Genomic DNA, 14,259 nt, shown 5'->3' on the forward strand with positions numbered 1-14,259 from the left:
ATACACACACACACACACACAGTATATACAGTAACTGGGACCCTGTGTATATAATTTTGTTCCACCACATGTACCATATGTGGTGCGAATGGCAAATGAAACTGACTCTGATTCTGTCAAGTGCATACCTCCACCTCTCATTGTTAATGTACATATTAGCTCATATTTTCAGCGGGAATGGTACACTGTAGTGGTGCAACTACATTTTCTGCACTTCCTGGTATTATTTATGACGGCTACAAGCCATCCTAAGAAACAAACAGATTAACATGCTTTTTTTTAATGGCTTTGCTTTGCAGAATGTGTTTGCACTATTTTACCGTTCGCTCGTTGTTTTTGCACACAGACTTTCACACAAGCTGCGTCTACACTTTATGAGTTGCTTGTTCAATTCTTCATGGCAGAAAATCAAACTTTGTCTCGATTGGAGCTGGTTAGTCTGGCGGTTCGGAGGGTTTTGATCCTCAGAACAATGTTTGGAGTTTTACCACAACACTAACTTTTCGTGCCAGTAGACACAAACAGATCAATCGCAGCTCACAGCATGAAAAGCTTCTGCACAACAGACCATGAAAATGATTACACGATACATGTTCATTTAGTTTGGTCAAAAGAAAACAGAGGACGACACATTTGCTATCATTAATTCAATCGATTACAGTTCTTTAAAGTTATAATTAAATTAAAAAACAAAAAGTAAACACTGGCCAGGCCGGAGCATAAGAAGCCAATTACATTAAAAGACAGGCAGGTCTGTGGGCAGCTAAGTGTGATTACTTCGCCTTTGTGTCAGTCACACAGCGGGTCCCAAGAAGAGGCTGTGGTACTTTATATTCACCAGAACATTAGAAGGATCCAAAGTCAATCATAAAATGATGCTAACTTTTGAAGAAACAACTTTATAATGACCAGAAAATAAAAAAAACAAAGTGGGCTTTAACAGTGAAATATCTGTGAGAGATTTCACATGTTTTGAGTCCGTTTTATTGCTACTATTGACAATCACACATTCTGCTGTAACCATTTCTTCAATCATCTCTATTCACAGCAGATTTTCGTGTTAAAAATCTAGCAGACTGTACTGTGTATGAATAAATAAACATACAATAGTTATGGACCAAAAAACAAACAAAACAATAAAAATAAATAAAAATCAGTCTAACAGTATGTCAGTCTTTAGTTGTCCTATTTTCTCCAGATTGGCACTGAACAAGCCATGCTGGCCCATCTCTAGTAACTATCACATGTGTTTTTGTTTTTTTTTGTAACGACATCACAACAAGAAATTATTATTTTAACCAAAGACTCGACCATTTTGTTTAGCGACATGCTTTAGCAACCTTAACAAGCATTTTTAGGACCTAAATAAAATTCTAAGACCACATAAAACTGCTTATGCTCGCTTTGCAATGAGCCAAAACCATTAAAAACTATAGTTTTAGTAAGCTGCTGTACAAGACTTTTGTGTAAATCTACGTTAAAAGGTCTGCAACACATTAAAAACAGTCTACAACCTTATAAATACACACTGCATCCTTAAAAGCCTATTTTTCACAGCACCACTCCAAGTCAAAGGTCTTTTATGCAAAATTCATTCAGTAGACACTTTTTTCTACAGTTGAGCCAAACTTGTAAAAAAAAAACCTGTCCAGGATAATGAGTTTGTGGGCAGTAGAGCCAATAAAATGGAAATGAGCTCTTGAGTGTTCCCCTGGTGCTTGGTTAGAGCAGTTTGCCTCTCGTTTTAACCTCTGATGTTGACATGAGGGTAAATTATGTACATTGATAAATGAAGCCGTCAGAAGTTTTCCTAGTCATACATCACAAAAACGTCATGTTTACTGACCCTTTGCAACAAGAAACCATCCAAGCCTTACTCTGAACAGTAATAGAGACACTCCATTTTGACCGATACAAATAAAAATAAAACAAATTTTAAAAATGAAAAGATTTTAGCAGCAACAAGACGTCCACGAGCAAATTCTGCTCAGACATAAAACCATGAGTAGGTGGAACTTCAGCACCTTGTTGGAAAGCTGACAGCGCCCTCTGATGGTTTATAGTTTAACTGAAAACTAAACCCACAACACAAAAAGACTCAAGTGTGTGTGTGTGTGTGTGAACTAACCCAGCTGTAGTGAAGTCTCAGTGTGGTAATATCCGTCCTGTTGCTTCTTTTTCAACATAGAACACAAATCCACCCGCTCCACTGTCTGGTTTCCAAAAATCCTGCATGTTGCAGAAAGATAAGCGTGAAAAACTAATCTGGGTTTGGAGGTAGATGAACGTCCGACAGATTGTAAAAACAGTTGTCTGGTGTCTAAACCTTTTGACATGCAGCCAAAACCATCATGCTGGAAGTATGAGCAGGCCTCAGAATTTTGACTTTTTGATTAAAAACCTGTTTTTTTTGGGTGATTTTTAAAATCTCAATAACGTTAACACACAAAAAATTTATGGAATGACAAAAGTTTACTAGGTTTTGTGGAAAAAAAGAGTTTTAACTAGAAGAAGTGAAACAAAAACAAGCCTCACAAACATTTACCTTATGAAAAGAAAAGTGTTCAGTTCGGTTGATTTGTCGAGCTTATTGTGTTTTTGTTTTTTTCTTGTGCTTGGAAAGTACATTTTATTCTCAGGAACAAAAGTGTAATCTGAGTCCCTTTTCCTTTAGAAACAGTTGTTAAAAAGGCGTTCTGTGGCCCGGCAGAGAACACTTCAAGTGAAAACCTTCTGCACCCGTCCCACAATCTGGAAGGAGGTTGAAGCAAAAAGTGCATCGCTGGCATCAACAGGTTAGGTTTGAAGAGATGATAGAAAAGTTGATCAAATTGTTTGCAAATTACGCTCACTCCATATTCCCTTAAATACACAACATGAATTATATCGATGAATTAATAAACAGCAATTATGGTTACTTAAAAGTACTTTTCAGTGAAAGTCAGTAAAGGTTTGTGGTTCTTTTTGCCATAAAACTGGAATAAAAACAATAAACATGGTTAATTAAAGACAACACACTTGTTTTGTTTTCAATATTGCACATTTTAAGAAGATTTATTTTATTTTATTTGTTTCTCCATTACATTTTAGCTGTTTTTTGTTACTTTTCTTTTTTTAGCCATTCTATTTGTTTAAAAAAAATAATCTGTATGCCTTTTTATAACTGTTTGTTGTTGTCGCTGTTGTCCATTGTTGTCATCACTCTTTGTTGAAATCAGGTCTCTCTTGTAAATGAGTCCTCGAGGCTCAATGGGATTTACCTGTCTAAATAAAGGTTGAATAAACATAAACTTAAACATTAACAAAATACATATCTTAAATTTCACCCACAAAGACCACAGGATGGACTTTGGATCACCTGGTTAGTGAAATTAATGAGGACTTAAAAAAATAAAATAAAATCTGAATGTTGTGAATTCATGATGACGATCATTTCTTCCTAAAACTACGATAATTGGACAACAAACTTGAGAAAATATGAAGCAGTTTATGTAATATTTCCACAGCAGAGTCAACTCTTATGAAGCGTAATTTAAACAATTCAAATCCAGTTTCAGATTCTCATCCTCCTCTGAAGTCACAACACAATGTATGAAAAGAGAGAACGTGGTTCTTAAACCTTTCAGCTTTCAATCCTTAAAATAAAGTTACCAAAAAAACAATGTTAGGCTGCCTTCAGGCCTCCCTTGCAAAAGAGATCTGTGATCTCAAAGGGGTTTTCCATGTTAAATAAAGGATGACAGATAAATAAGACTCCAACTTTAGTTAAAAAATGTAACAACCCCCCCCCCCCCTAAACTATCACTTTTTAATATTTAGTTTCATAAGTTAAGGTTACTGTTAAATATCTTTGCAACAGTTAAGGCTTAAAATGCGACAGGCAATCATAAAAAAAAGATTTCCATAGATCTTAATATCCCTCATTGTTTCAGGACATTTCTCAAATTTACCACTGAAACAAATAGTAATAATAATAATAAAAAAACTACAATAAGCATAAATACAATATGATGACCAACAAATCAGTGACAACTAAAGTGGAACAAACAAACTAAGTACTAGTTTGTTTTCTGTCATACTTTAAGTACTACGTACTTGTTTGTGTATTCGGAGTACAGGGTTGGGTTCACGCGCTTTATACCCTGAAAGAAAAGAAGAGGGAAAAGTTAGTTCTTGGTGAGTAAATCAAACTTTTTACGACACTTCCTCCTGATAAACACACAGACAGCAGGAAGACGATGTCACAGGGCAGGCGCCGGGCAGGAAGAGGTTTCATTAAATGTCAGGGAAAATGTTACAAAATAAAAAACATTCTTCCTCTGACGCTCATACGTCTTCATCCTCACCTGCATTTATTTTTGTCTGCTTTACTTGTTTTAACTCGCTCATCTCTAATCTTCTCCACCTCTGCTGCTGAGCAGTTCCTCCTTTTTAACTCGGTGGATCTCTCTCAACAGTTACGATCAAACTACATAACATGCACTCATGATTTCTAATCACCATTTCTCCTCTTCATTAAATGAATGATTCCAGCCACGTGCATACCTGAGATCGTAGTTTTGGTGCTCTGGACAGCTTCATAATGGTGAGGTGGGGCTCAAAGCTTGGGCAGTCTCTCTGTAGGAGACCCTGCTCCTCAAAACGGCTCTGCAGCAACTCTACAACACACGCACACGTCATGTTTATCTGGCATACAATATAAGTCGGGTACAAAATTACAATCCAAATGCTTTGGGTATTGTAAAGACTTGTTACAGACATGAAATAAAATGTTTTAAAAATAAATTAAATCACATGACGTTAAATAGCAACAACTAGGCCTGTCACGATAACAAATTCTGCTGTGCGATTAATTGTCTCAGGAATTATTGTGATAAACGATAATATTGTTTGAAATTTGACAATAATTACTAATTATTGTCAAATTTAAGAAGAAAAGTTGGTTAATTTTTGTGTGTAGTACCATCTTTCGACCACTGGATGGCAGTATAAGACTGTTTGAACCGAAGGATGGCTAGTGAGGGAGGCCCCTTGATGTGACATGGGCTGTCTCTCTTTGGTTCTCAAAATGGCGGATGGTCAAAGTGGAGCAAGCTCTTTAGCATAGCATTTTTCACACCAAAGTTTTAAATAATTAAAAAAAAAACAACAGTAAACAAGTTCTCAGCTTCTTTTTGCAGAAAACAACTTTTTACACGAAGGCACGGGTTTCAACCGTGAACTTTGGAGCTTCGACAAGACGCAAGTTTTTTTCCCCGAGGTCGGCCTGTTAGCTTAGCTTGTAGCTTAGCTTCTCAGTTTAGTTGCTTTTAACGATCCAAAAACACGATTTTGGACGGTTAAAATTGATTTTAAAGATATAAGAGAAGGGGAGGAGTCAGTGAAGAGCACCAGAGTTGAGCCTTTTATCATCCAGTGTCTTCAGTAGAAAGAGAGACGCGAAGAAACGATAAAGTTGATAAATGAAAAGGAGATCGATAATTTTCATTTATCATGCGATTAATTGATTTACTGATTATCGTGGCAGGCCTAGCAACAACGCCAGTAAACAACGTCCTACAAAAGCATCATATTGACTCAAAGGCACAATGTCATAAGTATGTGAAGATTTAACTCTAGTTCCTCCACTACAGCATCCTGACTCTGCTTTAAAAAGACAAAAGGGTGGAGGAACAGGGTCAATACCAGACAGCCAGCCTGCAGACATAAACAGACAACGATGCAGCCGGAGAGGTGGAGTGGGAAGCTAACGGAGATATTTTTAGAAGAGGAACTCGGCAGGCAGAGAAAGGTTAGTATATAATCAATACAGGAGGTGGAGAGAGCAGACGAGAAGACACGAGGGTCAGACTTCTGTTGGTGCGGCTGAGATTTTCAATTCCTGATTTATAATATTTCAAGTTAAAAGTTAAAAAATCTTAGAAATATTAAGACGCTCTCAGTCGGCTCGTCCTGCTGCTAACATCAAACTTGTACGAACGGTCAAAACGTTAAAAGGAACAAAAGAGATAGTGGATCTTTAGCTTTACAGAGAGTTAGTGTCTATGGAACTGGACACTGAACTGTCTCTGGTTCTGGTTCTGTACAACCATCCATTTCTTTTAACTTCACATGATTCAACAGTAGTAATACGTTAGGTAACATTAAAATAAGCTCCATCATTTCAGTTCTCATAAAAACAGATATTCCTATGAATATTTTCCTATAGGAAGAATCCTAATAAAATAAACAAGCTTTTTGTAAATAATTCAAGTTTCTTTGAAATATTACGGTATGATTTATGATTTTTTAATGGGCATAAAAGAGTTGTCAATGAAGAGTCACCAAAAGATAAAATACGATTAATCAAATTAATAAATTAATTTGTGTGAAAACTACAGCGTGTTTATGCAAAACACACAAACACACCATGATCAACAGCTTTAGTTGAACGACTTACCCAATTTACAATAAAAAATGTAAATATAAGAATAGTTTTACAGATATATATCAGATTATAATGTAGATTTGCCCACTTACATCACATCATAACACAAATTTTACATTCAGATTTCAAACAATATGATTAAAAGCTCAAGTATAAGCAGATTATGAATGATAAGCAAGGAAATGTTAAACAAATAATAAAAACTTATTCTTCTTTACAAACACACAATTTGTGACGTATCACAACACTGTGTTCTCATGCGTGAGCTTATTAAAGTATCTTTCTGCTTCAGCTGACGTGCTTGAACAACGTGAGCAGTAAAAACTACATGTGAGCTCCCGGAGTGCGTTGGAAGAGAAATGCAGCAGAAATCCTCTTAGAAATATTGGCTCCATAGTTTTTGGCTCATTTCAAAAACACGGACTCTTTCTGTTTGAACTTCCTCACTCGGTGCTGATGTAAGTCGTCAGACACGTGTCACACGCACAGGCAGAGACTCACACGTGCAAAATGATCGTGAATTAATAAAACAAGAAAAAAAGACAATAAATCTCATAATATTTGGTCAGAACTACTGGTTATTTGTTTTTCAGAGATAGAATGTGATAAAATTGCAATATTCATTCTTCACTTTGAAAAACTAATTTTGAACTCAGTGTTGGTTCCAAAAGCAGCCTTCACAATTTTTTTTACAAAAAATAAAATTTACAACCTTTAACAGTTACTGTCTAATACAAACGTGATCGCCCTTAAGTTACATTTTTATCAATAAAGATCCAAACAGATGTACAAATATATATTCAAAGATGAAAACAATACGTTTTTAACAACCCGTACTAGAGTACCAAAAAGATTTTACACAATATAACTGACCTTGAAGTCATCAACATTTTGATTGACGAGTTAAAAAATGCATTTTGCTAAATTAAAGGCTCACTAATCCTTAAAGGAATGTAAATCTCTCGAAGCCGCTCCTGACAGAGCTCGAACTCATGATGGTCAACACATCAAGTAAGACATGGTTATCCTCAGAGTGTATGTTGAGGATGACTCTCGGCTACTGCCACACCAATTTTAGCTCAACATCTGTTAAACTGACAGAGTTATAGCCATTTTCACATTGGTTAATTTTGATTAGCTGTGGTGGCCATCTTGAATTGGGTGGCTCCAATCAGCTGTAGATGTACATCCAGGGATTAATTTGCAAGTTTCGTTCAACTTCGTCCAGAAGTACAAGGGATATTTTGCTAACACGAGCGACAAAACACATAAAACATTTGGACGATTACACCAAGTTTCCAAACGACTATAAACCACTGACCAGGTTTAGACTGTAACTTCTGAATGTGAGCCCATTCAACCAAAGTTCTCCTTTAGAATATTCCATCCATCCATTATCTTTACCCGCTTCTTCCAATTCAGGGCACTGGTGCCCATACCCAGCAAGAGGCGGGGGACACCCAGGACAGGTCGCAAGTCCATCACAGGGACACATGGAGACAAACATTCACTCTCTCACTCACACCTAGGGACAATTTAGAGTTACCATTCAAACTAACATGCATGTTTTTGGTCTGTGGGAGAAAACCGGCGTACCCAGATAAAACTCACGCATGCACGGAGAGAACATGCAAACTCCACCCAGAACGGTCCTGGGCCAGGATTTGAACTGGCGACTTTCTCTCTGAGAGGCAGCAGCTCTACAATCTGCGCCACTGTGCCGCTCTCTTTAGAATATACACTGTACCTAAACCCACTTAGAGCGGGTAAATGTTAGTTCTCATAGACAAAGTTCTAAAACAAAAGGTATCCATAGAGTTTAAATGATTGTTAAAAAAGACACTAAACACTGCAGCAAAATGCAGAACCCCTGAGCTGAACCAAACTTCCAACACCCCTCTACAAAAGACAAAAAGAAAACTACTGCATCAAGTAACACCAAAGCTATTTATCTTCATTAAAGAAAACATCATTTAGTATTTGCAGTCTATGTACAGATGTAGAAACATAACGACAGACACTGACCTGCCAGGCTGTCCAGTGTGTGTCTGTGTAGTCCTGTGTCCAGTCCAACAAACACCACCTCCTTCCTGAAATGACCGATTCCCGAGAAGGGCAGCACCAGATCCCGCCCCCCCAGCAGCTCAGCCACTGACGGCTCAACCTGAGCCAGCACAGCTGCAGCCCTATAAAAACAAATATACATGCACATTAATACACACACCAACTCATGACCTAATCCTCTTGCAGCCTCCACGTCACATTACATAATAACAGAATCAAGTGATTAGTAAAGACGAAAATCTTCTACTTATTACAGATTATGAATGAGTCACATGATGGGATTACATGCTTCAGAGCATCACAGAGATGAGTGAGCTTTAATCAGAAGTGTTCTTTTTGCTATTAACGATCTTCAGTGGAAATTAAACGTTCTATTTTTTCATGAAAATTATTCAAACTGATATATCTGGTTTGGTTTATAAATGATATGTGCTGTTAATACTGAATTTCTGCCTTTAAATGTTTAAAAATAAGTTGGACACCAACCTTATATTTTATTTTCATGCTTCTGTAAATCTCACTGAGATCAAATAAGCTGGTTGAAACGTTACCACAAATAAAACACAACTTCCTACATAAACATTTGACAAATGCATTAACCATGTTGTAATTTATAAATATCACAACATGAATATCACTATTTATCCACGGCAGAAATTACTCAACATCACAGCAAAAACAATCACATCATAAACAATACAGATGTGCTGATGAGTCATATAAATTGATTTAATTAGGGGAAAAAAGGGTCAAATTCTGTAATTATGTATCCTTTGATGTCCATGCTATTCAGTCTTTATTTTTTTTACAAGATTTAGTGTAAAAGGAAAGACTAAAATGATGGTTATTATGTAATTTTTAAACATTAACTTAAACTTTTCTTCTGCTTATTTCACCCATGTGCTGTAATGATGCACGGACTTACAAGAACCGAAACAAAATTAAGAAAAAGTGTGCGAGCAAAAATAAATCTGAAGTTTCACTATTTAAATACATTTCAGCGTTTATAGTCATCAAGCACAATGTCCGGAGAAAACAGTCAGTAAGGATACCAGGCTGCACAGGAGTTTATAGTTTCTGAAACTCTTCAATGAACCATCCTCAAACATGCCATCAGCACCTCTGGAATCACATAAACACCATTGTCCCCCAAAATAAAAATTAAAAAAAAAAAAACACTCTGAATAACTTTTAACTCTGCCTGCTTAATTCAGCTTGTGTAATTATGAAATGCTGCTGCCAGAGTCTTAACTGGAGTTAGTAGGAGAGATCATATCTCTCCAGTTTTAGCTTCTCTCCATTGGCTCCCTGTCAAGTCCAGAATAAAATTCTAAATCTTACTTCTAACTTACAAAGCTCTCAACAACCTAGCTCCATCTTATATTAGAGATCTTATTGTTCCATATTTTCCTAACAGAGCACTTTGCTCTCAGACTGTAGGTTTACTTGCAGTTCCTAGAGTTTCCAAAAGCAGAATAGGAGGAAGATCTTTCAGTTATCAGGCTCCTCTCTTGTGGAACCAACTTCCAGTTTCTGTCCATGAGGCTGACACACTGTCCAGTTTAAAGACTGGGATTAAGACTTTACTTTTTGATAAATCTTATAGTTAGGGTTGGTTTGTTATGCTGCCTTAAACTTACACTACTGGAGGATAAAATTGACCTTACTTCTTAAAAGCATTTGTTTAAATTGAATATTTTAATTTGATACTATTTCTATCTTAACATGTGAATCTAGACCTGCCATTGTGTAGCTGTTCCTCTCAAACCCAGCCGGTCAAAGCAGATGGCCGCTTGTCCTGAGTCTGGTTCTGCTGGAGGTTTCTTCCTCATGAGGGAGTTCTTCCTTTCCACTGTCGCCTTCATGCTTGCTCAAGATGAGAGTTCTGTGATGGAGTTAAACTCAAAGCAGTCTGCTTCTCAGATAAATAATGTTAAATTGTTATTTTTAAATATGAATGTTTCTGTTCAGTGCCTTGAGACGACTTCCGTTGTGACTTGGCGCTATATAAATAAACTGAATTGAACTGTGTAATTCTAACATTGCATTCACACTTCAGGTCTTCGTGCCCAATTCCACTTTTGCTCCGATGGAATGTTTTCTGTGTGGCCGTTCACGTTGTAATTTAAATGCAATGGCCATCAGACTGCAACGTGACCAGTCTACAGCCATGAAGCAACCCACACGTGCAGATGAAGACGTGACATTACATACAGCACGCTGTGTTTACAGGAGTAAATATAGATGCTACACAAGTTAGCATGTGTGTATCGATTCTAAAGTTACGTGCATGAGAAAATTGATTGGTTGATTTGAAAAAATATATGTACAGTACCGTATATAGAGTTTATCATGTTCAGACTGTCAAAAGAAATCAGATACGACTCACATATAGACCAAACATAAGGATTTGTTCCACTTTTGCCTGTAGTGTGGACATAGCCTAAGTTGTAACGGTACAAGACACAGAAAATATTTTGGATTGTCTGCACGAATATTATAAGAGTAGCATTTCTGAATTTTGTTTCCTGGAAATCATTTAAATCTAATACCTTTATGAAACTGCATCCCCCTGAATAAACCCGTTCTTCTTAAGTTACACTGGAGCTGCAATCACTGATATGTACACATTGTTTAAAAGAAGAACAACCTGAAACTATACTTCTGGCCAGCCTGGAAGCAGTATGTTCTTTGGTAATTCAATTTTTTTTATTTATTCATAAATAACTGGTAACATTGTTTTATTTGAAGTATTTGGAAACACTAAGTTGGTCTGAAGGTTAGAAAACTTTAATTAACATTGTGTTAATCTCTCTTTCAAGTTTCAGCTCTGTGAGCCGGGTCATAACATAAATCACAAACATAAATTTATGAATTACAACATTTACACTTGCATCCTTTACTCTGCCAGCAGAACCCTGCTTCTGCAGGAAATAAATGTTTTAATCCTAAACACACCTGTGAGCCATCTATTCAGAGCTGAGGGTGTGTTAAATTAAAGATAAATACTTCTGCATGTAAAAGCTCTATTTGATCTCACACATCCTCACATGGGTTCTGATAAGCCAGAAAATGTGCTCATTTTATTCATGTGTAAATGAGGTTTTGACAATCTGAGGATTTAAAACCCCACACATCTCAAGTGATATTAGTGAGGTGGGGAGTAAAAGGATCCTTCATTGTAGGAGTAATGATTTATTTCTTTAGGCGTCACCTGCCTGTAAACTGCATTTCAGAATATTAGTGTGAAGGTTTGCACACGTTAACTCACAAGTCCACTTGCTCCTGACTGGTAAGATGAGTGACTAGAAGAGTGATGTGAAGAGTTGGGACAGGGATCATGGCTTTGGCCAGTCGTGGTTCCTGCTGAAGCACAGCCTCCTGGATTTCAGTCACAGCTGACTTTATCTGTTGTTGGACAGATTCACATTCAGGTTTCTACACACTCATACAAACACACACACATGCATAGATGCCACGCTGGTATTTCATGAATGAGAAAGAAGGTTTGGATGGGAACTCAAATAAAAAAATAAAATAAAACAAGATACCGTTTGTACAAGTCTACATGTTTAAGCACAGTAAGCTTTCTCTTAGAAAATGTTATTGTTTTCTTAAATCTAAGTTTTCAGCATCATCAGCCACAGTAGTTTTGTATAAATTTTGGTACATTGGATGCGTTTACAACCAACAATTGACAAAAACATTGCTTCTGTACTTTTTACTTTACCAACAAGTGTATAAATTTAACCGGGCTACAGAGACAGAGAAATTAAGAGCTAAAGAATAAAAAAACAACAACTGAAAAGCAGCCTTAATAACAGAAAATAAGCAGCAGGTCAAATAAAACATTCAATTTCACATAAATACAAAAATGATGCTTCAATTTTACTTCTTGAATGATGCAAGCTTCAAGTTGACTACTGAACTGTTGGCAAACATTGAATATCTACGCTAGAGAAAATTACAATTTCAATTCAGTTTTTTATATAGCACCAAGTCACAACAGAAGTGATCTCAGGGCGCTGAACAAATACATTCATATACTTACAAAATTCAATTAGTAACATTGTTTATTGCATTGAGTCTTCTTACCTGTGTGTTTGTGATGGGAATGGAGACAAAATAATTGGGTCGATGGCTCTTTTTCTTTTTTTTCTTCTGGTCTCCATCCTCCTCACTGTCCCCTCGTCCTCCGCTGTCTCTTTTCCTCTTTCTTTTTTTCTCTGATAATGCAGGATTGGGGACTTCACAGAACCAGCAAATCAATTAAAAAACATCAGTCAACTACAACTGAAATCAGTCACTCAGGCCATGAGGTTACCTTTTAACAATTTAAACTATTAAATCAAGAGTTACCAGTCTACAGTGTCATTGTCCAAAAAAATGCATGTACTGTATAATATAACAGGGAACATGTACGATACATACATCCCAGCTCTTTCCATGTGGTGGGGCTGGTCAGCGCAAATGGAAGCTCTGCCATTAAATTGGCAGACGTCTCAGTTGACTTGAGCTGCTTCTTCTTCAACTTCAGTTTCTCCCTTCTCATTTTCCACTTTGATATTTTCTCACTTGTTTTTGTTGGAGTTGCTAGGAAATTTTAAAAAAAAAGTATAGAATATGTGTTTGGATACAGATGTGAAAATATGGTTCATGGTGAAATGCAAAAACAGTGACAACAACGTGGTTTAAGAGCACTTGTCACAGTGTTAAACTGATCTACTTATATAATGTATTACAGTGAAACATTATCAGGGTTCTACCAACACCACAAAATGATGATAACCCCATCATCATCTGAGGTACTCGCTTCTACTTACAGGAAACTACAGAGACTCCAGAATCTGTGACGCTTTCATGGACTTCCACTTTGACTTCATCACCCTGGCCCATGACAGTCTCCTCTCCAACCGAACTTTCACCAACACCACCACTGCCTCCCTCCTCCTCATCATCTTCATCATCTGAGACAGCAGCATTTGCCTCTGGTCCATAGATGATGGCTGGCTGCATCACTGTTGGCAGACAAAGACAGGGCTGTGTTGTCACCTGAAACACACGTTTATGGAATTACAACGGGGTTTTAAATGACTGAACTTGACTTCAATTCATGCCTTTATTTCCCCTCCTTACCTGAAGTCTGAACCTGAGAGCAAATGGTTTAAAGACTCTGAATTTTTCACAACTTTTGGCGCAAGATGTAGAATAAAGCTTCCAAACTGGCAATTCGTTAACGACATGAAGCCTTTGTGAACAAACACTTTTTGAACACAATTTGAGGCTTAAAGAGACGCGACCGAAAATCATCTCATACTGAATAAGCAGATTAATACTTGCAAAATACAACCGTAGCTATCAACAGCGAGCAAACTCAACTGAAATATTACAAATGCATTATTTAAAGTGAACACTCACAAATGAGAAACTTTTAAGTTACTTGTTGCACGTCCTTAAAGCTAACACCTGTTGAAATAAGTCAGACTGCTCAAGATCATGTGCAGTTTCCACACGGCTAACTTGACATGCGCTACCAAAACAAAGTCAAAATCAAATAAAAACTGTAAAAATTGTTTTTTTAACTCGCTGTTATGTTGCTGGTCTAAAACGCGTTTCTGCTGTAGTCTTAGACAAAAACTGTCCACAATAAAGATGTAAGTTTTAACATTTACGCTCTCATGCTAACGAGTTAGCGCCAACCGGATGCAGCTAATTGTAAACAACTTTCAAACATCCGGTTTGGCTTTTCAAAACAAAACGTAACTACT

At 36.9% G+C, this 14,259-nt stretch overlaps 1 protein-coding gene across 4 annotated transcripts in view; it reads right to left on the reverse strand.

Annotated features, from left to right (window-relative positions):
- The window catches only part of LOC119418505 (A-kinase anchor protein 7), a 57,384-nt gene extending 43,201 nt beyond the window's left edge, over window positions 1–14,183 (reverse strand). For 2 of the 4 annotated variants that reach the window (XM_037685798.1, XM_037685797.1), the window contains exons 1-9: window positions 13,628–13,844; window positions 13,315–13,543; window positions 12,923–13,084; window positions 12,587–12,738; window positions 11,763–11,899; window positions 8,453–8,613; window positions 4,546–4,658; window positions 4,096–4,142; window positions 2,129–2,229 (exon numbers count right to left, since the gene is read on the reverse strand). In XM_037685798.1, the coding sequence (XP_037541726.1) occupies window positions 2,129–2,229; window positions 4,096–4,142; window positions 4,546–4,658; window positions 8,453–8,613; window positions 11,763–11,899; window positions 12,587–12,738; window positions 12,923–13,084; window positions 13,315–13,543; window positions 13,628–13,801 (1,276 nt within the window). In that variant the 5' untranslated portion in view covers window positions 13,802–13,844. Of the gene's footprint in view, window positions 1–2,128; window positions 2,230–4,095; window positions 4,143–4,545; window positions 4,659–8,452; window positions 8,614–11,762; window positions 11,900–12,586; window positions 12,739–12,922; window positions 13,085–13,314; window positions 13,544–13,627; window positions 13,845–13,909 lie in introns of those variants that run through there. The other 2 variants (XM_037685799.1, XM_037685800.1) reach the window with 2 other exon arrangements.
- Window positions 14,184–14,259: the final 76 nt, after the last annotated feature.

The sequence above is a fragment of the Nematolebias whitei genome, chromosome 12, assembly GCF_014905685.2.
Source record: "Nematolebias whitei isolate Nwh7 chromosome 12, NemWhi1, whole genome shotgun sequence".
In the NCBI taxonomy this organism is placed as follows: Eukaryota; Metazoa; Chordata; class Actinopteri; order Cyprinodontiformes; family Rivulidae; genus Nematolebias; species Nematolebias whitei.